Source organism: Heterocephalus glaber, unplaced genomic scaffold (assembly GCF_053883595.1).
Source record: "Heterocephalus glaber isolate CG9 unplaced genomic scaffold, H.glaber_assembly_v1.0 deba00001600, whole genome shotgun sequence".
NCBI lineage: Eukaryota > Metazoa > Chordata > Mammalia > Rodentia > Bathyergidae > Heterocephalus > Heterocephalus glaber.
The window spans coordinates 38,854,164-38,880,159 of record NW_028258372.1 but is presented as its reverse complement, the minus strand read 5'-3'; the positions used below and the strand labels follow the sequence as shown (position 1 = coordinate 38,880,159).

The window sequence follows — 25,996 nt, the reverse complement described above, 5'->3', positions numbered from 1 at the left end:
ATGCATGGTACAACATGGATGAACCTTGAAAAGATCACAGTAAATGAAAGGAGCCAGTCCCAAAGACTGCATATTTTATGAATCAGTTCATGTGAAATATTTTGCATAGGCAGATCTCTGGAGACAGTAGATTAGTTGGGGCTGGGGATTTAGCTCAGTGGTTCTGCTGCCTGCCTTGCAAGCGCAAGGACCTGAGTTCAATCCCCAGTACCAAAAAAAAAAAAAAATTAGATTAGTGGTTGCTGGGGCTGGGAAGAGGGCAGGGATAGAGAGACTGCTAATTAGTACAGCATTTCCTTTTGGAAATGATTTAAAATTAGACTGTGGAAATAGTCACACAACTGTAATATACTAAAAACCACTGAACTGTACACTTTAAGAGAGCAAAGTACAAGGATGATATGGCTGATGAATTTACTGATGTCAGTAAAGCTGTTATTGTTTTAAAGGCCAGGGGTCCAGGGGGATCGAACTCGGGACATTGCACTTGTGCGGCAGGCACTAGAACCAGTGAGCTAAATCCTCGGCCCAACCAGGCTTATTTTAATAATAAAAATACTGTCATGTGTCACTAAGTAAAACTGATGCCTCCGGGAGACGTGTTGTATCTTTTTGTGATCTAGAGTGCCTCTGTGTGTTCACTGCTAGGTCCCCCAAGCACTGCACCCAGCAGATGCCCTCTGAGCTCTACCGTGTGCCTGGCATGGAGGGAGGCTGGTGCAGGCCAGCACCTGCCCTTATGGGACTTTAGTGACAGGACTGCCCCTACTCTGAGAGGCAGAAATAGTCTGAGGGCAAGGAAGAGATTGGGTCTGGGGCAGGGTTTGGAAGCCCAAAAGAACATAGCCCTAAATGGAGCCCAAAAGTTATGTTCACTGTAGTAGTGTGTGTGCGTGCGTGTGCGTGTGCGTGTGTATGTGTTTGCAGATGTGGATGTGTATTTGAGGGGTGCTGACACTGGGGCCTTACACATGGTGGGCAAGCACTCTACACTGAGCTACATCCCTAGCTGCATAGTAATATTTTTCCTAGCAAGAAGCTGGAAACTACTGAAATGTCTAATGGTTAATAGTAGAATAAACAAATTATGATAATGCCATTTGTGGGATATTATTTAGCTGAGTTTTTTTTTGTACCGGGGATTGAACTCAGGACCTTGTGCTTGCGAGGCAGGCACAGCACCACTGAGCTAAAACCCCAGCAAGGTTTTTAAGAATAAAGTTTAAGCCAGGCATGGTGGCACATGCCTGTAATCCTAGTACTCGGGAGGCTGAGGTAGGAGGATCGCCATGAGTTCAAGGCCAGCCTGGGCTACATGTGAGCCCCTGACTCAACAAACAAACATGAATAAAATTTAATCATAAAGGAAAAGGCTTAAGATAAAATTTTGGGTTTTAAAACAAGGCAGAATCCCATACTGTATATAGTATGATCTCCACATGTAAAACAGAAAAAGTAACTGGTATAAAGTGTCCAAGTGCTGACCTTAGTTCTCAGGACGGTAGAAGGAAGGGGCTCATGAGCTCTTTCTTGTATGCTCTCTGCTTTTGTGACTCGCTCCCCAGCCTTTCTGTGTGGTCTGCAGGCTTTGGAGTCAGGCCGACTTGTTCCAACCGGTTTCCCATCTTCTAGCTAAGTGGCCTTGGGAAAGCCTGCTCGCCTTGCCTCTCTGAACCTGTTTCCTGTCTGTTAAGTGGGGACAATATCACATCATATAATGTTTGGTTGTTTGTATTACATGAGATTGCACATGGAAAACACTTTTTACAGCCCTTGAATATATATGTACTGTCATACTGTGACTATCATTGTTTCCACAGTTGCTGACCTTAAGCAAAACACCTTTGAACTGTAAAGGGAGTATTGTTGTCTTGAGCTTTTGGAATAGCTTTTCCTTGTCCTTTGCTGCATTTGGGCCTCCGGGATGTTCACCCTGCCCTCTTCCCTGCTCCTCCTCAGCCATCCCCGCTGCCACCATGAGGAACATCTTCAAGAGGACCCAGGAGCCCATTGTGGCTCCTGCCACCACCACTGCCACAATGCCGATTGGACCCGCAGACAACTCCAGCTCCACAGAGAGCGGGGGTGCTGGGGAGAGTCAGGAGGACATGTTTGCCAAGCTGAAGGAGAAGTTCTTCAATGAGATCAACAAGATTCCCTGTGAGTGGCCTGGGGCCGGAGGCCGTGGCCTGGGGGCAGGACCGGAGTGGGCGGCACAGCTGGGCAGGGCTCTTGCCTAAAGCTTGCACCTCAGCTTGGATTCTTTGGGGGAACCCCTGGAGGAACTGGGGGGTCGGTGTGGGCTGGAACCAATGAGGGGCTTTAGGGGGTTGGTGTATGCTCCACTCTCCAAGGGGAAAACATTTCTTAAAATGTTAAAAAAGCTTAAAAAACTGTCAAAAGATTCAAAAATGATAAAATAGAAATCATTATTCAGCTTTTCGGTTACATTTTGAAACTAGTTTATTTTGGAATATAAAAAATGAAAGTTTGGGGCTGGGGATTTAGCTCAGTGGTTCCACCGCCTGCCTCTCAAGTGCAAGGACCCGAGTTCGATCCCTGGTACCAAAAAAAAAAAAAAGAAAAACAAAAAGAAAGTTTCTGCTGCTCTTTGAATTGCTGGCAAAGGCTGAGTAGGAGACATCAGAGGTGCAGTTTGGGGGGAGCTGGTGCTTCAGGACCACGGAGAGCAGCCCAGGGTCCACCCCCCCCCACCCCCCCACACCTGAGCTAGCAAAGCCCAGGCTTCCTTGGCCCTTGTAGTAAACATCAAGAAGCCTTTCTGTTTTGAGTGAGCCCTCTCATGACTGAGTGCCAGCGGTGGGCGCCCGTTTTGCCACCCTCTGGGCTCAGGCCTGCGAGGCACGGCATGCTGACTCTGGGGCCTTCTGTGTGGGCAGTGCCACCGTGGGCTCTGATTGCCATCGCTGTGGTCGCTGGCTTGCTGCTCCTCACCTGCTGCTTCTGCATCTGCAAGAAGTGCTGCTGCAAGAAGAAAAAGAACAAGAAGGAGAAGGGGAAGGGCATGAAGAACGCCATGAATATGAAGGACATGAAGGGTGGTCAGGTAGGAGCAGGTGGTGTTGGGGCCCAGGAAGGGACCCAGCCCAGCTTTTCTGATGCTGAAGGCAATGCAAAGGCTTCTGGGCTTGCATGGCCTCACGGCTTCTCCTTCAAACTCCACAAGGCCCACGTTTCCTAGTGGGAAAGGGAGCTTATTCATGTGTCAGCTTGGCCTCATCCTTGGAAAGCAAGGGAGGGGACAATATGTTCCCCAAGGAGGCCACTGGAGCAAAATGCTAGAGAGACAGCCTGCTGTCCCCAGCAGGAAGCCACCACTGGGGAACCCTGTGTGAACCCAGAAAAGGCTGAGGGACGATAAGATCCTATTCAGAGGCATAGGGCTAGGCCAGGGTGGGGAGCTAGGCAAGGCAGGAGGAAGGTCCCGAGGCACCCAGACGGGTCAAATCCATTTGAATCCATTGCTAACCACAGAAAAATTCAATTTATTCTAGCCTTAGAGACAAGTGTCTTTTGGTGTCGGTCCCACTAGAAAGATCCTTTTCTTTTTTTTTTCTGGCCATGCTGAGGATTGAACCCCGGGCCTTGCACATGTTAGGCAAATGCTCTACTGCTGAGTCACCCCCAGTTCTGGAAAGGTCCCTTAATATACCGAAGTCTTCTTTTGAGGTCACAGAAGCCCCGTGTGCTTCCCACTCCTGTGTCTGTCTGGGGAGTGACTGGAAGACCTCACGGCCTCGGAATGGAGGACGGAGGGGAGGTCGCAAGTTGGCCAGGGTCATGTGGCCTTTGAGTGCTTACCTGGGGATGTGCGTGTGCGTGTGTGTGCACGCATGTGTGTGCCTGGCCCAGAAGGGGCCTACAGTGTGTGTGTGAGCTTCCAAGAGTGACCTGGGTCTGGCCCAGCCTGGTCCCCCCAAGTGGCTGTGACTTCAGGGACCGGCTCGAGCTGCAGGAGTTTTTCTTACGTCACTTTCTTCCTTCTCTTTCTACCTCCGTGGACATGTCTCGCTCCCATCTGCCTGGACTGGGCTGCTGGTACGTCTTGCCCAGGGTGGGTGTGGTCTGAGTTGGGGCAGGTTTTGGGGGGGCATCTTATGGGGAAAGCGAGTCCTCTCCCTCGGGACACTGTGGGGCATGTGGCATAGTGCCAGGCCTCATAGTGCTGAGGAGGACACCAGAGCTACAGCCTGCCTCCCACGTGCAGGCTGCTGGGCCACGGGGGTCCTGGCGGGCTGTGGGGCAGCGCAGCCCCCTGGTTGTGCCACGTTGTATCCCTTGCCCCAGCCCGGGTCTGCGTCAGGGTTGGACAGGGGGAGAGAGGTGCTGATCCTGGCTGCTCCTGTTCTCCCCCTTTATCTCACTCCTCCCTTCCTCCCCCAAGCTCCGTCAGGATGATGACGACGCAGAGATGGGCCTGACTGAGGGAGAAGGTGAAGGAGAAGAGGAGAAAGAGCCAGAGAATCTGGGCAAACTGCAGTTCTCCCTGGACTACGACTTCCAGGCTAACCAGGTGTGTGCAGCTGGGCCGAGGGGGTAGAAAAGTTGCCCGTGCGTGGGTATTGGTGCTTTCCATGGATTGGAAACCACAGGGTGCATCTGTCTGGACCCTGAACTGGCATGGCCACCAGCCTGCTCTGGGGAAGGCGCCAGATTGACACTGGGCTAAGCTGCCCACCAAGCGCGGGCAAACCAGTGAGCATCCAACTTCAGGCTCCCCGGTGTCACTGCACATCCGTGGGGCAGGAGGCGGAGGCCAGCTGGCCCCGGTCAGCCCCCAGCCCAGCCTCCAGCTGTCACCTCTGGGGAGGAGTAGGGGGCTGGGTCCGGGCCAGCGCTGGTGTTGAGCAGCGCGGAGCTCAGCCCCCGCCCTCCATCCCTCTCTCCCCAGCTCACCGTGGGCGTCCTGCAGGCTGCGGAACTACCTGCCCTGGACATGGGGGGCACCTCGGACCCTTACGTCAAAGTCTTCCTCCTCCCAGACAAGAAGAAGAAATACGAGACCAAAGTCCATCGAAAGACCCTGAACCCTGCCTTCAACGAGACCTTCACCTTCAAGGTGATGAGTCTGCAAGGGTGCTGCCAGCTCCCTCCCCGTGCTTGATTTCTTCAGATCTTTCCTTAGTCCTGGGCCATGGCGGGGCCACGGGACCAGCTCAGCTGGACCAGTGGTGGGCTGCATGCGGCCACCTGGAAGCTCATGCTGACCTCTGTGGCGGATGGGGACCCCTCCCATCCGGTCCTTACTCTCTGCGCCCAGAAGCCCTGCTGGGTCTTTCTTTTCTCTATGGAATCTCGGGAGCCCTGTGGGTCGGCCTGGGCCAGCAACTTGTGCACTGGATTCCCTGGAGGTGCACGGGTCATTCCTACCCCTTCTGATCCCTTTGTGCCCTGCAGGTGCCCTACCAGGAGTTGGGGGGCAAAACCCTGGTGATGGCCATCTACGACTTTGACCGCTTCTCCAAACACGACATCATTGGGGAGGTAAAGGTCCCCATGAACACTGTGGACCTCGGCCAGCCCATCGAGGAGTGGAGAGACCTGCAAGGCGGGGAGAAGGAGGAGGTGAGAGCACAGCGAGCCCTGAGCCAGCAGGAGGAGCAGCGCTGCTGCTTGCCCGACTCCCGCTGCCTGGCCTGGCGGAGAGGGTGGGCTGTAGGTTCAGGCTCCCAGGTTAGGGTTCCAGCCCCATGCCGCTGAGCTCTTGACTCTGGGCAAGTGGCTTGAAGTCTCTGGCTCTGGGCTTCCTTTTTAGACTCTACAGATGAGGATGAACTGTCCACGTACAAGCCTGGTGTTTGGTAGGCAATCACATAGATAAGAACCATTAACGCTGTTACCCATAAGGTTCTGCTATCATCTAGGACCACCGATTCCTGACTCTGTGCCTCAGTTTGCCCACGTGCACGTTCACATTTGTTCGAAAGGATTCTCAGCATGAGCGCTTGTCCTAGCGATTGTTACAGGTTGCATTTGCTCATCAGATATTTACTGAACACCTGCTGTGTATCTGAAACTTCACCTTGGCCACTCTTCCTTCTAGGCATTGGTCATTTGTCCGGGACAAGTCCCTGGTGCTAGCATGGTACCAGGCAGTGGTGTAGGGATAAGAGGGATGCACAGGACATCCTTCTGGACCCTGGGGCTCACGCTGTGTCCAGGAGGAAGGGCGGTGGCCCAGAAGTAGGTGTGATGTGGTCAGTCTCACCAGTGGGCTGGGGAGAGATGGCAGGGGCAGGAGGCTTCCGACATTCTCGGTCTCCTGGGCTCTTGGGAACGGACGCTTGGCTTCCCCCTGTTCGTGCCCTGCCCACCTCGCCTGGGATGGTCTGAACATACCCACATGTCGAGCCCCGTTGGGTCGTGGCTGGGAACTGCAGCAAGAGGCTCCCAGATCAGGCGGGGAAGGGGTTGGTGGCCGCAAACCAGACTGGCAAGACAGGGCGGGTCACACTAGAGGCAGTGGATAGCTGCGATGACCTGGTCCCACTTTTCCCCGGACAGCCGGAGAAGCTGGGTGACATCTGCACCTCCCTGCGCTATGTGCCCACAGCCGGGAAGCTCACTGTCTGCATCCTGGAGGCCAAGAACCTCAAGAAGATGGATGTGGGTGGTCTTTCAGGTAACGCAGTGCTTGTGGCTGCCATTGGGTGGCACCAGCGAGCCAGTCACTGCTCAGAACCCCTGGCGTTTGCCTGCCCCGTTGAGGAGGAAAATGTCCCCACTCTGGGAACTGGGTGTCTCCCTTCAGAGCAGGGAGCTCTGGGTTCCCACTCCCCCTTTCTCCAAAGGGCCCTTGCCCCCAATCTGAGTTACTATCCCAGTACCCGCTGGCCTTGTGCTGTGACCCGTGAAGGAAAGATCTGTGAAACTTTACCCAAATGGGCCAGTGTCTTAGGATTTTACTTCTCTCAAGCAAGTGTAGGAAGTAGGCAGGGCTTAGCTCAAAGGGTGCCTCTCTGCCACCACAGTCAGGGACACTTGTCCAGGAGACGCTGTAGGCTCTGCTGGCTGTGCCCTGAAAAGGGACTCCATGTGTGTGGGGTGCTCCAAGTTTCAGATTTACCTGGTGGTGCACGGCACAGGGTGCTGGTGACCCTTCTGCCTCTACACTGCTTTCCCAGAGAACTAGCCCTGTAAATGGGCTCCGGCTGTGTGACTGATGCAGGGTGTGACCTTGCGCAGTCATTTCCCTTGTTGAGCTTCAGTTTCTCATCTGCAGGGAGGGTTCTGCTGGGCCAGGGCGAGGATGTGGCAGAGGTGTGCCAGCCTTTAGCATTCCTCTGTCCCCTGCCTGGCACAGGTATCGCCACTCAGACCCCACTCTCCTTCACAAGGCCTCGCCTAGACTCAGGAAGTGTCCCAGCTTGATCCTCCTGGGAACCACAACCAACAGGTCGGAGTTTGTCCTTGAGGTGAAACATTTTCCCACCTTGAACTGGATGATTCTTTTATACCATTAGGACTTCCTGTCTGGTGTCTTGGGCTTTCTGAGGGCCTGGTCTCAGCAGGTGGAGACCCTGTCACTCAGAGCGAGGTGAGAGCTAAGGAGCCTCTGGGGTTGGGACTCTCTCCACAGACCCCTATGTGAAGATCCACCTCATGCAGAATGGTAAGAGGCTTAAGAAGAAGAAGACGACAGTGAAAAAGAAGACCCTGAACCCCTACTTCAACGAGTCCTTCAGCTTCGAGATCCCCTTCGAGCAGATTCAGGTGCTCAAGCCCTCCGGGTCTTAGGCACGGAGCTGGGGTTGGGACAAATGAGTGAGTGCCAGGGCGTCGAGGGCAGGAAACTCAGCAGGACATGCAAAGAACAGCTTCACGTGTTGGGGAAGGCTCGGGTGATGATGCTGTGGGGGCCTCCTGCCCGAGGCGTCTCCTGGAGGGTCCCCCTTTTCTGACGAGATGAATGTGAACTAATTCCAGAAACTTCTACCTATCAGTCCTTAAGGACTTCAAGGAACATGGCTGTGCACATGGGTGTTTGTGCACCAGCCCACGGTTGGGAGTGACTGGAGAGGAAAAGCCACCGCCTCCTCCACCCTTCTCTGGCCACAGCTGGCCATGGCCATACCCCCCCGCCCCGTCTCTGGGCTCCCTAGCACTGCTCCCATCTATGCCTTTCCTCCCTTCTTTTCCCCCATGCTGACCTTCCAGCCTTCTCTGCTCTTCTTCCATCCCTTCTTTCCCTCCATCCAGCAAATTCTGTGAATGTCAGAAATGAGGTCTGTTTTTCTCCACTTTGCGTATGGCTGGTATACGGAAGGACAAGAGGCCCTTGGCCTCTGGGACTGCAGTGAGATGCAGCCAGGGCCTTGCAGCATGATTGGTCCTTGTGGAGTCCCAGACTCTCCTTCTTTGCAGTGAGCTGATCCACACACTTCTCCCCTCCAGGAGGGCTGAGGGGCGAGAGAGCCAAGGGAGTACTTGGAGTTGGAGGTGTCTGTGATGTCACATATGGAATTCTTCAAGGGAACAATGGGCAGCTCAGCAGGAATGGGAGTCCAGGAGAAGTCTTTCTGATGGAGAACTTAAGACAGATACCAAGTATACTGCCCAAACATCTCAAATCCAACGTGTCTAAACCCAGGGTCTAAATCTCTCTCTCTTCACAGCCAAACCTGCTTCATCTGAATTCTGTTTTTAGTGAATGGCTCCACCGTCTACCCAGTAGCCCAAGTCAGACATCTGAGCATCATCTTAGACCCCAATCCCTTTTCCTTTCTCATTTATCCAACATACTTTGCTGAGCATTTCCTAAGTGCCACGCACTTTCCAGGAGCTGGGAACACAAATATGTAGAAGATGCACGCCTGGCTGTGAAGATCGTCCCGGTGAGAGGGGACAAGCAACATGGCTGGTGAGATGACAGCTTCACTGAGTATAAGGAAGAGGACTGTGAACAGTTTAGGGATGGCTTCCCAGAGAAAGTTTTGTCCTCAAGGATGAGTCTGAGTTGGCTGGGGTTGAGAGGAGAAAGGCACTGACTGTTGCTTCAACAAACTCAACTGATTGCCAAGTCTTGATTCCTCTCAATGCCTCTCCACTCTGGCCCTGACTTCCCAAACCCACCACCTTGGTTTAAGTACTCAGTCTCCATCCTTCCAGGACCCCCAGCGACTGGTCTCCCTGGTGCCCTTAGGCCTGCCCAATCTTCTACCTCAGTGACATGGTTTTCTTTCCAAATTATCCATGCCACTCCTCTTAAAAAAATCTTCCAACTGCTTGTCTGAAGGATAAAATGCGAATTCCTTATCTGATTCAGCCCACCTGACCTTACTTCCTGTTCGTTGTTTCTCACTCCACAGCTCCACGATTCTGCACTTGTAATGTTTCTCAGTCCTCACGTGCCTGTGTCCTTATCCAGGCTCATCTTCTTTCCTAGAACCTTCTTTCCTCTTTTCTCTTCTGAGAGAAATCCTCAGTCTTCGTGTCCCACTCAGATGTCACCTCCTGTGTGAAGCCTGCCCTGTCTGACCAAGCAGGACTGTCACCTCCTCTGAATTTCTGTAGGACCTTGTGCTTATCTCTCTAACATAAGCTTTATCACTTTGTGTTGGAAGTTTGTGATTGTGTGTCTGCTGGTCTCACAGAGGTAAAAATTCATCTTTTTTTTTTTTTTTTGGTATCAGGGATCGAACTCGGGTCCTTGCGCTTGTGCAGCAGGTGGTGAAACCACTGAGCTAAATCCCCGGCCCTAAAAATTCATCTTTTCACTGCCTCCTAACAGGTGGTTAACACAGCCAGTGCTTAACATTGCACATGCTCCGTAAATGCCTGTTGGTGGAAACACAAGTCATCCCCAAAGGGTGTGGCTTTGCCTCTATATACATTCAGTCCTAGCTGGAGCCAGAGATAGAAGCAAGGGGTCCTGGGAAGCCTTTCCTTCCCAATCATTTCAAGTATAGGTTGCTGAAGGGGAGAGATTTGGTGACGGAATCCTGTATCTTTACCTTCCAACTCCCTCCCTCCTGTTTTCCTTGCAGAAAGTCCAGGTGGTGGTCACTGTGCTGGACTATGACAAGCTGGGTAAGAATGAAGCCATCGGCAAGATCTTTGTGGGCAGCAATGCCACAGGCACAGAGCTGCGGCACTGGTCCGACATGCTGGCCAACCCCCGGAGGCCCATTGCCCAGTGGCACTCGCTCAAGCCTGAGGAGGAGGTGGACGCACTTCTGGGGAAGAACAAGTAGGCGGCAGCAGCTGGGACCCAGCGCCCTTCACGGACACTGACAAGATCCAGAGCTATCAATACCTCAGTTATGCGACCTTAGAGGTTTTTTGGTTTTGTTTTGCTTTTTTGTTTGTAGTTGTATACTTGTTTTTCTTTCTTCTCTTTTTAAAGACCAACTTTCCCTTTGATGACTGTGTGAGGAGAGTCCCCTAAGAGGTGAAAGAGAAGCCTGGCTCTGTTCATCATCCTAGGAACTGCCCTTGCTGCATGCCCTGTCATGGTTCCCTCTCACTCTTTCAGTGCTTCACTTAAGTTTCACCCTGAGTGAGGCACTACTGGCAGGAAGTTGCAGCACTTCCTGTTTCTTGCACATTCTGGACCAACAAAATGGTGACACATCCTGTTTCCTGACAGCAAAGGCAACACAGTGGCCAATGGTGGGTGGGTTGGGGTGTTGGGGTGTGTGTGTGTGTGTGTGTGTGTGTGTGTGTGTGTGTCTCTGTGTCTCTGTCTGTCTGTCTGTCTTTGAGTGTCTCTCTTCAATCCTGGGATGAGCCTGTACAGTGAAGCTGTGTGGGAAGAAAGAGTTCTTCAGGGACCCTGAAATGAAGAAAGTCCACTGTTGGTGGAGACCTATCAGCTTGTGGAGAAGGCTCAAAATTGTGGTCAGATGCCAGAAGCTCCTACATTCCTTGTAGATGGCTCTTTGGGAGGCAGCAGGATGGGGGGACTGGATGTGTCAACTAGGACCAAACCCCTGATGCCATCATAGACTTCCTCCTGTCAATCACGGCTTCTCCAGAAGTGGGGTTTCTGGGACATTCGTGGAAATGAAGTATTCATTAGATTGGTCAGACTCTAACAGGGACTGTCAGTCCCAGGATCTCACTCTTATTGACAATGAATATCAAACTATGAAGAAACAGAAGCTTCTTTATCCAGAAAGACCAAAATGAAAACTGCTGCATCTTTGCCCCATCCATTGGGAAACACAAACACTCTCTCCCTCTCCAGAATATAAGCAATGCAATTCATTTGCATTTTTCTCCATCATGCTTTTGCTTCAATTTCTCTTTTAAGTGGAGCAACTTGTCTGAAGACATGTTATCTGTATAGAGCCAGAGAACTGGAAGAGGAAGGCTTAAATGTCCTTGGTGTCCAGGTAAGAAGGGGGTGGTAAAGACGGGAGAATGATGGACTGATGGTGGAGAGTTTCTGGGATGGGAGCATTGGGATTCCCCCAACTCCCATTCCTTGCTCTCTGGACCCTCTGCCCTCCATACCAGAGGGCTTATGAGTAGCTGGAGTGGCTCAAGGAGGCCCCAGCCTCAAATTCATTAGAGTACTTCTCTATGAATGTTAAGACGAAAGGCATTCATTTGTAATGGGTGTTGGAGGAAACCTGCCAGGGTTTCTACCCCATGTCCTGTTATCCCATTCCCCCATTCACCTCTTGTCCCCAGCACTGATTTTTAAAAAGCCATATATATGTTAGTCAAGTTTGCACTGAGTCCCCTTTCAAACCTTTAGCCCAGACAAGAGAGACATGTCCCCATAATGGCCAGAAGCCAACCCTCTTTGTCTCCCTTCCCTTGGCTTCTGCTGTCTCTGAAGCCCTCAGATCCTTGCCATTTCCTTACCACAGAAAACTCACAGCTTCCCAAGAAGCCTGGGAATCACATTCTCAGCAAAAATGGCAGCATTTCCTGTCCTTCCCAATCTGGACCACTTTACCTTCCTGTAGGCACCTAAGATAGAATGATGGTGTTGGAGAGAATCAGGCTTTGAGGTGGAGAGAATCAGGCTTTGAGGTCCCAGAGAGTGTCTTAATTTTATTAAAGAAGTGAGGGAATTTGGTTTTGCTTTGCTTTTGTTGTTGTTGTTGTTGAAGTAAGAGCGAGGGAACACTTCCACCAGAAAGAGACTGGAAAGCAGGTCTTGGCTGGCCTCTCAGAGACTGATCCTTCTTCCTGCTAGTGCTACATGAGAAGTCATGTATTTTATACACCCCATGTGTACATGCCTACTAGGAAGGCAGGACTGCAATACAGATACAAGCTCTGGTCCTTGGGACCAGAGTTGTGGTCATGGTAGACACTTGTAGGACAACAGAGTGCCTTCAGAATCTGGGTGGCAGTGGAACGCCAACAATCCAAGCATGGACATCGGATGTCACTGGACTCTTCTCTCATCCCCAGGGCTGTGGATTTTGGTGCTCTCTCAGGGTCCCCCTCACCCACCTTTCACAAACCTCATTCATGGAAACTTCCTGTCAATCTCCCTTTATTATTTTACCCTTTTACAATTCACGTTCTACCACCAGGGATTCTTCTTTGCCCATGAACCTCATTCACTCCTTCTGAAGCCCAGGACCTGCCACTCTCTTGCTAGAGAAGGGAAGGAAATGGTAGGCACCTCTGGTGGTTTGAGTGTCCCTTGCCTGGAGACAGGAGCTTGGTTTTGTCACTCCGAGCCCACCTCTAGCAGGCAGCCTAAGGGGGCAGGGACAGGTTACTTGGCACCAGTGTGGCGCTATCTGGGTGCTAGGAGCAGTTCCTTCCCCAAGTCCTGGTTGGTTCTGAGCAGATGGCATCTGTCTGGCTCCACAGGCTGCGGGGAACATGGTGATGCTTGTAAGGTTACTACACCTGAGGGCTGACGTAATCCAAATCACAGAGCGTCATTCCAAACCCTCACTGCTGTGCAGGTTTACAGGTTTACTTGTGCCATGTTAGGGCCCTGGGTGTCAGCGCTAATTAGGAAAGAACTGGGGTGTCTGGATGCCTCTGGGCTGTGAGTTTTCATCCCTAAGTCTGTTCCAGAGAGAGGAAAGTACTTAGTAGAGAGAAGATTTTTTACAGAGGGGCTGAGACCATGAAAACCCAAACCTAACCCCACCCAGAAACTGCAAGTGAGGCCTAAAAGTTTTGTTTTCTCCCTGGATAATCATTCCAGAAAGGATGTTAACTGCCAGAGCTGTGGGCAGATTTTTAGATTTTGGAAACAGAAGCCTAAGTCCGGGGAAGGCTGGGCAGTCCCAGAGAGTGCGGAGGTATTTGGCATGATGAGAAACAACTTTCCTGGAGCCTCCTGGCTGGAGGATGGGACAGTGGAGGACTAGGCCACAGTCTCAGATCCTGGACTTTTCTCTTCCCATATGTAGCGTGTCTCTGAAGAAGCAGTGTTGGATGATTTTGGTGGCCCAAGGCTTCAGTGAGAGAGAAGGGTCGCTGCAGGTCTCCTGCAGGTAAAACTAGCTCTTTTGTAAACCTGTCCCCATGCAGGAGATGGGTGATAGCAGTGGGAGCACCCTCTTCTGGGCTGGGGTGGGAGAGGTTCCTTCTTTAATGTTCTAGGCTAATTCTTGAGGCTTCCATGTCCTGGGTCTTAGCCGACCTTAACAGAGCCTGTCCTTGCTGGTCTCCCTCCCTCTCAAAGGTAGAAGATTGAGCCAGGAGATGCCCTCACATCCTCTGCTCTACCCCTTCTCTGTTCTGTCTCCTTCCTTCCCACCTCAGGATGGTTGGGCCCTCTTTCAGAGCCACAGGTGGTGGCAGCTGGGGAGGAGTCCCAAATCCTGATCCTGGTGGTCCAGAGCCCTATGATGTGATTGCCAGATTTGGCAAATAAAAATGGAAGATGCTCAGTTAAATCTGAATTTCGGATAAACAACCACTTTTAAGTAAGTATGTCCTAGGCAATATTTGAGACATAGTGTACTAAAAAATGATTCGTTTATCTGAAATTCAAATGTAAGTGGCCATCTGCATTGTGTCTGGCAACCCTACCCTCTGACCACAGCTCCCCAGTCCCTCTTGGCCAGGGGGGCCAGCGACTGGTCACCATGGATTTGACTTAACCTGTTTTCAAACTGCAGTACTGAGAAGGGGACACTGTGACTTGAAGATACATGAATATACTTTTATTTTTTAAGTGACAACAAAACAAGAACCTTCTGAAGCCATTTAAGCCTCACCTGACCCCTTCCATGAGCGTTTAGTTATATATAAAAGATAGTTATCTATACACATATGAACAGAAATCTTGTTTAATCAAGATGCATGTCTATAACTTTCTGTAAATAGCCGCATGGCAATGCTGGGAGTTCCCTTGATTTTGCAACCCCAAACCCATTTTACAGAACTGGTTGAGCCTGTTTCTTCAATTTATGTTGTGTGGCGTCTTTGTCTCCAGTCTGACCTCTGCTTCCCCTCACTGGGAATCTTGCAATGGGAGCCATCAGGGGACAGAAGAGTTTCTGGCCCAGAGGCCAGTTCTGTTGGGAGATGCGAGAGGAGGACACTGTGTCCCTGGAGGGCCATCTGTCGCACATGGGTGTGCAGGGGCACCGCGCACTGTGTCCAGTCTGCTGTCTGTCCTGTTGCTCCTGTGTCCTGTGTATGTGTGGTGTGGCTCCCTTCTTCCCACTGTCTGAATTAACTGAAAAGCCATAAAGGGGGCCTCCTGCTGGAGACTGCCCTTGGCTCCTCCCAGGAGCACCCACGTCCCTCCGACTGGCTCCCCACAGAACACCTGTGAAGGGCTCACCTGGTGTCACCCTCTTTTGCTCCCTTAGCACGGTGCCATGAGGACAGATGGTGTCCAGGGCTTCTGGTAGGGTGTCAGGAGATGACCCTGGCTGGCTTTCTTGGCCTAAGTCTGATGATTCAACTCCATCTCCACCCTGGGTGTGGACAGGGAGTGGTGGGGATGCCAGTTTTGGACAATACTTGGGGGCTCTGTAGAGGTGACCAGGGTTTTCAGGAGCAGCTAGTCAGTGGCTTAGTCTGTGGTCAGCTTCCCATTTACCCCTGGGGTTGACAGAACCAGCCCTCCTTACTTTAGCATTTACTCACTGTGGGTGTCAAGGCCCACGGATGGTAACGGAGGAGGAACTCGTGGGGAAAACCTTGGGGAACACGGTGGGTTAGGCTCTTCCCCCACACTGCACCCTGGGTCTGACGGAGCACGCCCCAGAGCAGGGTGGGCCACCCTGAGTGGCGGGCAGGTGTACACCAGGCTCTGACTCTCACATCTCCCAGGGCAGTCCCAGCCTGGTGTGCCAAGCAGTGGAGAGGTGAGCAGAGGGGACTGGGGCCTTCCGAGGTCTCTGGCAGCATGGTGCGCTGCAGTCCCTACCCGGCAGCCTAGGCTCCTCATGGCCCCCAGGAGGCTCCAGCAGAGAGAAGTTGAGGAGGAGGGTGGGTGTATTAGACAAGCCAGAGGCAGCAAGGTGGACTCTGCCATTTACAAACCACCATGCTTGGGCACACACAGTCTGAGGAACCTCATGTCCCCCTTGTGCTGCGTCAGAGTGGAGAAAGTGGAGGGGACCATTCAGAGCGGCTGGGATCAGCTCCCACTGCAGGGCCTCCCGTTCTCCAGAAAGAATCGAGGCAAGAGCTGAGGAAGAGTCTGGTCAGGTGGCGGGGCAGAATGTGGGGGACTGGTTTCTCCTCCTCAGCAAGCGATCAGGGCTTAGGGGTTCCTCAGAGAAGCCTGGCCACTCTGCCCCGATTCCTGCTCACCCAAGGACTCTGCTGCTTTCTGAAAACCTAGGGGCTAGAAAACTTCAAAACTAGGGGCGAAGCATAGCCTAGGCTGATCTGGGTCACCTAGGGAATGTGTCACCCCACCAGGACCTCTCCCTGTCTACATGAGGACACTCGATGAGCCCTGGCCTCCCTCTTCCCCCTGCTTGGCAATGCTCCCCACCCCCTTATGTGGACTCTGTTGTTCTTGTCTGATCTCTTGTCAAATTGTTATTTTGTAATGAGCTGCGTCTCCTTATTAAAGAAATGAGCTGAAAGAAATCTGGGGGTGGGGGGTGTCTCCAGTTTTTCCTGGGCCATGGTGAGGGTGGGGGTCGGTCAGCACGGTACACTAGGGTGGTGAGCTGTTTCTGAGGCCCTGGCCTATGGCCCAGCACCCCCTCAGGGAAGGAATACCAGATGGGAGCTCTGGTGGGTGGTGGGACACAGCACCCAACGAGGCCACGTGGCAGTGGCTGCCGCTGTCCCAGGGAAGCGTGGTGTTGAGGATGAGCCTTGGGGAGGTGGGGTGGCCCACAGCCTTGCCTTCCCTCCACAGAGCTGGGCTTGGGGACGACCACAGTAGGGGAGTTTGGAAAGTGAGAACCCTATAAAGTTAGATTGTTCCATTGCAAAGAACTCCAAATGTCCTGGACTCATGAGGCAGACATGAGGGATGAAGGACAGGGTTTGGGAAAGTTTGGGAAGAGGGTGAGGCAGTGTTACCCCAAGACCAGGAAAGGACTGCAGTCCTTGTCCACTTCCCACCCCGGCCTGTCCCCTCACTTGGAAGACAGGCCCCTGCCATTCTGTCAGTTTCCACCCGCGACAGTTGTCTTCCGGCACCACCACAGCTAGACTTGTGCTTCCCTGTCAGGCCCAGTGCACGCGGGGCAGGGGGATGGCAGGGGGACGGCCGGGACAGGCCCACCTGAGCCAGTGAACAAGTGTCCCATCTTGCTGCTTCAGTCCCTCAGGCAGTGCTGGGGGTGGGGGTGGGGGTGTGAAGGGCGTGGGACTCCGGGCACGGGTCTGGAAGGGTCTCCTGGCTGCGAATGTGGGCTCCTCTGCTGCAGGGAGGCCGTGCGTGCCATCCCCTCCCCCACAGACTGTCACTGCTGCAGAGCAGAGTGTGTGTCTGTGCAGACCTCCCCATGTCCAGTGGGGGACACGACATTCGCAGTCAAGGAGCCCTGGTGGCAGACATACTGCTTAGTCTGCAGCAGCTCCCCTCAGGCCCCAGGACAGTGCTGAACTCTTCAACCATGACATCATGTGAGTGTGCTGGTGCTGCTTGGACCACAAACAGCTGGGTGACAGCAGGGAAAGAATCTTTCTTCCCCGACCGCTTCCAAGTCAGTGAGCAGGGATTTCCGTTTGGTGGCACACAGCAGGGCTTGCTGCCTGAGCTCAGATCTGGCTGCCCCTACCCCTCCCTGCCAGCCCTGCAGCTCCTACCTGGGCTGGGCTCCTCATTTGGAGTTTGGCAGTAACCTCCAGGGACCCTCAGTTAGTTGCATTTGGAGCCTGGACTTAGGGAGCGGTTCTGGAATGCCTGCTAGTGCCAGGAGACAGGCCCAGGAGTCCTGCTCTCTGCCCACAGCCAGCCAGCCCTATCTCAGTGGCTTGAAACCCTGATTTCTTAATGGTTCCCTGCAGGCTTTGCCTTGACCTGGTCCACTTAGGAAATTCGTGGTGCTCCCAGCGACTGGCCCTCAGGATGGCAGCTAACCAAAGGCAGCAAAATGGTTCAGTAGAAGGGCGGTGCTGACACAGCCGGAGGCTGCAGGGTGAGGCCCCAACAGGGGTCCTCGAGAGAGCTCACTGCACAAAGTTAAAACACAGTTTTACTCATTTATAAATACTGTTTACAGGCATCGTATAGATGTGAATATTTTTCCCAAACTTTCAAACACAGAATACTTAATAACTACCAGTAAAACAAAATCATCCATCTCAGGGTTGAAAGGCCACTCAAAATTGCATAAAAATACATTCAGTTCACAAAGCGAGCTGGCTTCCCCCCCTCAATACTCCAGGTATATTTACAATGGACTGGTTAAATCCATACAACTCTGCTGAAAGTTACATCTGGTGCTTCAACTGTGCTGGGAATAAAGTGAGAAGAGAAGGGTAGATAGAGACAGAAAGCTACCATTAAAATGGGACAGGTGAGGAGACACCAGGGTGGTTCTCTGATGAGGTTTTCACCTCTGTTTGATCAAGGTCAGGGCAGAGGCAAGAATGAAGGGAGGAGAAAAGAAAAAGAACAATGGGAGGAAAACCAGAAAGCCAAAGCCTGAGTCTAAGCATAGGCTCTATCTTCTCCCAGGAGACGCAAGGGCAAAACCTGTACCTTCTCTCTCCTGGGAAATTCTGGGCCTCCTCGAAGTACCAGCCAGGCGGCAACCCAGCCTTTTAAGGGTTCCAGCGATGCGGATGAGATGGCTGCGTCCTCCAGAACCCTTTTGTCCTGCCTCCTGGTGTCATCTTACCCCCAGACTCTTTACTTGGCCTCTCTGTATCCGAGGACAAGCTGGAATCTGTTCGAGGTCTCAGGAGAGTGGGAGAACAGCAAGGGCTAAGAACGCAGTGTGGGTCCAGCTGGTGCCGGCCCTTGTGTCCTTGTTCGAGATCTGTACTCTGACACCCAGCTCTGGTCTTGGGAGCACAGCAGAGCCTCTCTGGAGGCTCCCCGAAGTTGTGTGCCTCTTCTGACGGCTCCTGCCAGGCAGGAATGCGCTGAGTTGCCATCACAGATGCACCCACGCACCAATCCAGCTTGTGCTGAGAAGAGACACTGCTGCCCTAGGCTGGAACCAGTTATATCTCTCAGGATAAAGACGGCATAAGCCAGACACAGCTACCCATGGTCTCAGTGACCTCAAGCCTACAAGGCCCACAAGTCAGTCACCCCTCGTCTCAGGGGCACTGGCACAGCCAGGGAGCTTCAAACTTCAAACTGGAAGGGTTGGGGATAGAGGTGGGGGTGGCTGTTGGAGTACAAACTCCTCCTGGAGTCTTGGCTGATTCACGGAAAACTTTCTGTAAAGCACCATAGGGTCCAAGTGAGAAGCAAGAAGTAAAGAATGTGGAAGGAGATGAGAGGGAAAGAAAGCAGTGTGCTTATTTTGGAAGGTTATAAAAGCATCCTGATGTCACCTTAAGGGCCACCCAAGTATAATTTTACTGGAAGCATGAGGGGAAAATTTGGAGGAGAAATAACATCACTCTGGCAGATTCATAGTCTGAAATGATAAGCAGATGAATAGGAGAACAGCACAGAAATCTTTTTGGAGGATTGGAAGGCAGGGAGAAGAGCAAAAGATAGGAATTAATAGAATACTACACTTAGATAAAATGAGCTTCCGAGTCCTCCTTTCTGCCCACGAGTATGGCGGCCTGCCTCACCCGCAAGCCCGAGGCCAGCACCGCGCACGTGGACGCACAGATTGGAAGAGCGAGCCTCGGGCCTCAGCTCGTTTAGGCCAGAACCGCATCCCCACCCTTACGGACTCTTCCCAGGCAGGCAGGGCCTCCAGACCCCAGGTTGGTTCAGGCCACGCCCCACTCCAACCTGACAAGGACAATGGAATGATCTCTTCTCACACTCAGCTGCTGGCTAGCCAGTCCTCTGCCCGCGTTGCCCCAGCTCTGAGACCACCGCATTCCTTAGTAGCTGTGACAGTGGCAGTGGCAGTCCCTGGGCTGTAGTGAAGTTGATATAATCAGAACACCAGAGATCAACAGCTGTCCCTGACAGGCTCTGGCTCCTGAGGTGTCAATACCCATTAGGGAAGCTGATTAAAATCTCTGAGGGGTGCAGTCACTAGTGAGACAGAACTCATTTGCACGAGCTTTGCCTTTTCCTGCCAGCACTTCCAGCCTCCACCCTGCTCCACTTCCGAGGCCTGGGACGGCTGCCTTTGACGCAGCACAGAACGCGGCTGGCCCAGCCCAGGACCCGCCCTTTCACTGCGCTCTCACGCAGACCGCAGCTTGCGAGGGCGGAGCTGCCAATCACTGACTGTGGCTTGTAAGTGGCCACCGCTTTGGCTATCTCCCCTGTGGACCTGCTATAAAGAAGACTGCCTTGAACAGCAGCACAGCCTCCTACTTCTGATAGCTCAGAATCCAGAGCAGCAGCTCCATGGAACTAAAGGCTGACGTTTTTACTCAGGAAAATTCTCTTGCTGTTGCAAGGCACAGTTCGAGGCTAGGAACCAGCGGGCGGTAAGCAGAAGTGCACGCAGCCTGCTGTCTGGGTGTTAAGAGCCAGAGCAGTCCTGGTCTGAGAAGGCTGAGGAAAGGTGGCGGAGGAAACCTATGAAGCAGCAGCTCTCTTTCCTACTGAAACAATTTGTTCAAAGGCTGCCGGCAACAAATTGCTTTCTATCCCTTTCCCCGCAAGCTCCAATTTCCACCTCTGCAGGTTTTAATATTCTTACCACACCATTAGGAGGGAAAGCAATTGCAAAAACCATTCAATTATCCTCAATATCAAACTCACTTTCCAACAAGGATGAGAGGTCAACCTTGACATGCTGATGTTACACAGTTTGAATCTGGAAGAAAACAATTTTTGCTCTTGAACTTTTCAAGTTAAAAGAAATTTCTGTGCTTCAATCATTTCAACTTTAAGAAATGTTCTGATCTTCCGAAGAATGAATAAATCACAGATTTTCAAGCCAGAAGGGATTAAGATCACCTTGCCCGAGGTCACATGGCTGATGGAAGAGCTGGCCCCTCCCTGGCTTCTCTCTCAGTGCCTTACTCTGTCCTCAGGGCTGCTGCACTTGTTGGGCCTGAGGGGGTCTAAGCCTGCCTTAACAACCAGAATGGTGACAGATCTGTAGGTACAGTGGGGTCTGCACTGGGGCAGGGAGTACCTCTGATTGAGAACTGAGCTGAAGTAAGTGCAGTGTGGGCATAGATGTTGGGGTTCCACCACCCCCGGTGGTGGCTCCCACAGCTCCAGTGGGCCCAGTGGCTCACATGGTGAGGTGGAACACAACTTCCCTCTTCCCTAGCTGCTCCATCCTTACCTTATGCTCTCCTGCTTAAGGTAAAAAGCCAACTGCAAGCAGAGCAGCTTTGACACTGTGCGTGGTCCACGCTCCGTCAGGCCGCATGCTAACCAGTCCCCACACCGTCAGACCACGGGTTCCTCTGGAGGAGACAGTGCCTGTGGCTTGGGCAGGCTTTGAGGGGACAGAAATTTAAAGAGCTATCAAAGTGCATGGATGTGAGAGTTTGTTCTTCCCTCATCTGTGGCTTAATTAAATATTGCTGGTGGAGAAGCAGCCAGCAGTACACATACTTTGGTGGGACCCACAGGCTAGGAAGTGGCATTTTAGCCTCCTTGCTTTCTGAGTAAACTTCAATAAGCACATGTTTGGTTTGGGACGGGGAGAATGGGATCTTCCAAACAGATATGAAACCCACCTGTGACCTCAGCAACAAATGTATTTCGGTCTCCATGGGTGGGGGTGGGCGAGAAACCAGGGCAAATCCCACAGCTGGATGGAGACAGGGCGGCTCTAGGAAACATGCTGGTGACCTGCCCAGAGACCCGAGTGAACCCACAGGCTAAGGCACGCCTGTGCTCCAGGTTCTGTGCTGGCCCCCATATCCCCCACGCTGTGCCTAACCTTCACCCTAGGGTCAGGGATGGGGCTGGATCATCCTTCCCTGGAGCTATGTGGAAGGATTGGCAGCCCCTGAAAGGCAAACCCCAGCCAGAGAATCTCAGGAATGGCCAAGCATTGCTCCCAAAGGTATGGCAATGGGAACAGGGAGTGAAGCTGTGAGCACAGTCTTCTCTATTCTGATACTTCTGTGAAGGCTCTGAAGCGACAGAGCCAAGCCCACACTGCTGGCCAGCCTGCAGTTATCCCAGCTTGAACTGCAGGGTGTTATGAGCACCTAATCCAGCAGTGGAGGACAGGAAGTCAGGGGCCACTGTGGAGACCGAGCAGTGCAAGAACAGGAGATTGGGGTGTAGGTGCTGGAGAAAGAGCTGACCACTGGAGGCTTCTAACCACTACCACGCGGAGCTTCCAGGCAACACAGTTGTAAAGAAATGGTGTTTAGTTTGAAGAGACCAGAATTCAGAATGTTATCTAATAAAATTAATGGCATAAGAGAAAGTGACTGAAATTACCTAAGATACTTAACACTTTGAGTTCTTGGCCATAGAATCCAGTATTCCTGACATTGAAAAGCTTGTCATTTTCTTGTCACAAGGAAAACTTCCTGACAAGAAGCATCTTTAACAAGAAAGGTCTGTACACGCCGGCAGGGGTGGCAGGCCGATCTGAGAGTTTTGAAAACCTGCACTTTGAAAGGCACAAAGGGATCTGAGGGACTCTGTAACTCCTTTACCTGGTCTACAGAATGGGAGAGGCTCAAAATGTTTTCCTCATTATCCAATTTTCTTTTCTCGTGAAAGAGACAGTAACTTCCTCTTTACCAATACCCAAGATATGCCAAAAGAATCACTTAGCCAATACCCTTTTGACTTTACATAGCATGAAAGGAATGCTTATAGTGGAAGACACAGAACTTCTCCCCCTAATTCTGCATACCCTGAGAACTGAGCTTACAGTGCCCCTGTGATAATATAAAGTCCCAAGGTCCGGAAAAATGGGTAGAAATGGAAGAGAGAATCTGGATGGTCTAAAGCCGCGTTTCTGTCAGATGAGACACACTTCCTACTCTGGAACTGGGATCCTGAATGACACCTCTTTACAGAGCCCTGGATGTTTCAGAGTTATGGAGAATGACCCTGCTGTTTTCAGGAAATAAACTAACAGAGGTAGGCAGTGTTAAGGGGATGGACTATTCTCTGTACTGTCATTATTTACCCAAAATGACAGGGCCTTACATGACCTGCACCCTCAAAATGAACCAAGGAATACCACTCCTTCAAAAAAAAAAATCCACATTTATATTGGGTCATCATTGAAAACTAATGGTTTAATTGTGCATTGGAGTCATGGAGACCTCTTCAAGGCCCAGGCATAGTATTTTAAAAGTGCTGTTTGTGTCTACAGCAGGGTGGCGAGGAAGTGACAGTGTGGCGGGCATGGAAAGCACGCCGTGTGAGGACTGTGGAAGACATGAGCTCCACGTAAGATTAAGGGGAGAGCACCAGCCACATGTACCAGGAGGGCTGTCACGTTAAGAGCTACAAAGGGTAGATGTGGCCTACATGGAGAATTCACAGGCCAAGTTTGGTTCTTATTAGGAGAAACTCTGGTTATTAGGGTTGCCTAACCGCTGAGTATGCACAGCCACTTGACAGCTACCTGACACAACTGGAAAACTGGATCAAGTGACCCCTGAGCCTTGCCACTCTAAATAAAATTCCATGATTCTCATCATGGGTTGGAAGTACCTCATCCCTTTAAACCTTTTTCATTTTCTCCTGTTAGTTTCTAAGAAAGCAAATGTGTCTCCCCTAAATCTAACCATCAGAAATAACCCAATTCACCACCATTCTCAGGAGCGTAGTGGGCGGATGGTCTTTGCCCTAACACTGGCGTATCCTCAGATACTCTACTTCACCATCTGCGTCTTCCTCCCTGCTTCCACCCCCTAGCCCAGCTCTCAACAAGCTGCCCTCCCTGCCTCTCAGACTTCCCTGCAATGACTTCACTTCTCATTAGGAGGAGGTGCCAGAGTAGAGAGGAAACAAAGTCCAAGGGAGCCAAGGCAGAATGCCGTATTCACAGACCAGATTTTCTCATGTGAAAAACCACTTTTCAGGGAGAAGACAAGTGGGAGATGCAAGTGGTGGGCCGACACTTATGCCGTGGCCTAGCTTTGCAGGGACAGGGCTCACGGCACTACCGCCAAGGCACCAGAGTGATGATTTTCTAGTCCCCAGATTTTCTATGATGGCTGGGCACAACTGAGGCCAGGTGCTCTCTTCCAGCTTTTATATAATCAGGTGAGGTGGGAGAACAAAAGGGTAGAAAGGAAAGGAGGTCAGGCCCATGTGAGCCCTGGGGAAAGGGCTAGGCATGAAGGAAGAAAAGGGGTTGACTAGTCAGGGGTGGTACTAGGTTCCTGTTAGAAAAGATAAAAACGAGTCAGTTCCTGAGAGGTGAAGGACAGAGAACCTTGAAGCAGAGTCACGGTCACCTTGGACTCTGAAGAAATGGAGCTCCAGAGCGTCTGATGCTTAATTCCCTATCCTGGCATTTCTCTTCACATCCCAGACAGGATCCTGGCATTGCCAGCAAAAGACTCACCTGGATCAGAGGATGCTGGGGCAGTGTAAAGGCTGTGGGCAGAAGCCTTATGGTTTGAACTGAATCCAATATGGACAAAGCAGCACAGCAGCAGAAGCTGGGGTCCATGGCTGAGCTCGGTGTGCTCCACAAGGCCTTCTCCAGACGGCTTGAATGATCACAATCATGCTTCAATTAAAACTCATAAGACTCAGGATGGGGGTGTGGGAGGAACCAGGCATTCAGAGTGCAGAGAAAATGTACAGTGCAGAGGAGGTGACTGAAGAGGGTCAGGAGGAAGTGTCCTTCCACCAAAACATTCACTTCTTTTGGCTGGAAGGCAATGGCTAGAAAAGAGTGGGGCAGAGAATGCTGTCCCCTGCTCCTCATGTGGAACCTATACTATTTGGACAGTTTGCTGATGACTCTGATGAGGGCACCATTTTCATCTTTCAGCCTCTGGTTGTCAGATTTCAGTTCTGTTAACACCTGCAGTGACAGAGGGAAGAGTATATTAGAGTCAGGGACGGCTGCCTCCTCCACCCTCCCTGACCAGGCTGGGCTGGCAGGGGAGCAGAACCTCTTAGACAGTGTGTATAATGAGTGGTCACCACCCTTTGTCCTAGGGATGAAATTCCCTTGAGTCTATTTATTGTGTTGGTAATGTTAATGTTTAGGAAGACCACAGCCCCTTATCTTTTGAGTAGCATATTTAGTAGTAATATTTCTTTGTATGCAGGCTTTATGTTTCAACACTGTAGATCCTTTTATTCTACTGAGTCAGTAGCTATTTTTAATTGTTCCTGCCCTTGAATTTACCTCTAATCTAGAGAAACTGGGGCAAGTGCCAAAGTAGGTTGGTTAGGACATAGGGAAGGAATTCAGAAAGGAGCCAGGGGAAGGGGGAGACCTAAAAGAGTTAAAGGAGGCCACTACTTTATAACCCGTGAAAAGCAAGAATGCAGGCTACGGGGCAGAACTAAGCTTTTCTGCCATGTGCACAGGATGATTTACTCCTGGTGTGTTCGGTGAACAGAATCTACCAAGATTCTCACTGCTCATACTATACATACCCACCTTCAACTCTTAAACCCCACCACCATTACAGATATGGTCACAGAGCGATAAGACACAGTGAACAATACACATATATTTAATTCTCCCTTTAATTCTCCATTGGTAATTACCAAAAGACACCAAAAGGCCTTCCTAGCAGTTTTGGGGGGTGGTATTACAATTCCAGAAAACAGATGCTTACAGAGGGAGGGAAGAAGTGAAGATTCAATTCTCTCAGTTCTCCCATCTTGGACTATTACACATAGTGTTGTTCAGCTCGAGCAACAAAGGAGAAAGTCAGCTCCAGCCTGGATACCCAAGTCTTTGTCATCTGATCATGGAATTCTGAGCCAGTACCATGTTATGCATTTGAAAAATCCTAGTGGGCTATTGATAAGGGTACTTTTATGTGTGGGTCTCACTGGTAGCAAGATTTACATTACAGGGTAAGTACATCTTCACCATGAAGGCTACAGAAATCTACATCCTCATCTGCTCAATGTAGATGTCCTCTGATCGTTCAGTCATTTAATCCTCCAGAACCACTGTGGAAGGTAAAGCCCACAGAGAGAGAAGGCTAGCCTGGGCTCAGGTCTTAGGAGGCCTGCCTGTTTAGTTCTAGCTCTTGGCTCTGCTATTAACCACTTGGGGATCTAACTGTGCCTTCAGAACTATAATCCTTGTTTCTTCAATCTTACAGTGAAGATGCAAGTTACACTATACAAGTACAGTATATGTGAGTATGCACACACCATGGATATCATGGATATATAAAGAATCTGTGTCGAGAGAGCGAAAGGAAAACATTATTGAGTATCTGGAACATGGGAGGCACTGTGCTACAGAGCTTCACCAGTGCTCCATGGCTCTGTCATCAGTTGCTGTCCTTTATTCTACACGAGGGAATTAGTCCAAGGCAGCCAGCTATTTAAGTGGTACAGCTGCTACTGACCCAGGTGTGCCCACTCCAAAGGTCA

At 51.4% G+C, this 25,996-nt stretch overlaps 2 protein-coding genes across 21 annotated transcripts in view; one reads left to right on the top strand and one right to left on the bottom strand.

Annotated features, from left to right (window-relative positions):
* Syt2 (synaptotagmin 2) overlaps positions 1-23,216 on the top strand; it is a 104,946-nt gene extending 81,730 nt beyond the window's left edge. For all 3 annotated transcript variants that reach the window (XM_004862218.4, XM_087193901.1, XM_021242359.2), the window contains exons 2-9: positions 1,960-2,160; positions 2,901-3,067; positions 4,415-4,534; positions 4,913-5,080; positions 5,419-5,586; positions 6,526-6,643; positions 7,601-7,734; positions 10,008-23,216. In XM_004862218.4, the coding sequence (XP_004862275.1) occupies positions 1,977-2,160; positions 2,901-3,067; positions 4,415-4,534; positions 4,913-5,080; positions 5,419-5,586; positions 6,526-6,643; positions 7,601-7,734; positions 10,008-10,214 (1,266 nt within the window). In that variant the 5' untranslated portion in view covers positions 1,960-1,976 and the 3' untranslated portion in view covers positions 10,215-23,216. The remainder of the gene's footprint in view (positions 1-1,959; positions 2,161-2,900; positions 3,068-4,414; positions 4,535-4,912; positions 5,081-5,418; positions 5,587-6,525; positions 6,644-7,600; positions 7,735-10,007) is intronic.
* The window catches only part of Ppp1r12b (protein phosphatase 1 regulatory subunit 12B), a 230,773-nt gene that overhangs the window by 2,132 nt on the left and 202,645 nt on the right, over positions 1-25,996 (bottom strand). For 15 of the 18 annotated variants that reach the window (XM_087193894.1, XM_021242352.2, XM_087193895.1 and 12 more), the window contains one exon: positions 17,556-24,452. Coding sequence is in view for 5 of the 18 variants with exons in the window: in XM_087193895.1 (XP_087050021.1) it covers positions 24,366-24,452 (87 nt within the window). In the remaining 13 variants the exon portion in view is untranslated. Of the gene's footprint in view, positions 1-17,555; positions 24,453-25,996 lie in introns of those variants that run through there. The other 3 variants (XR_015444222.1, XR_015444223.1, XR_015444224.1) reach the window with 3 other exon arrangements.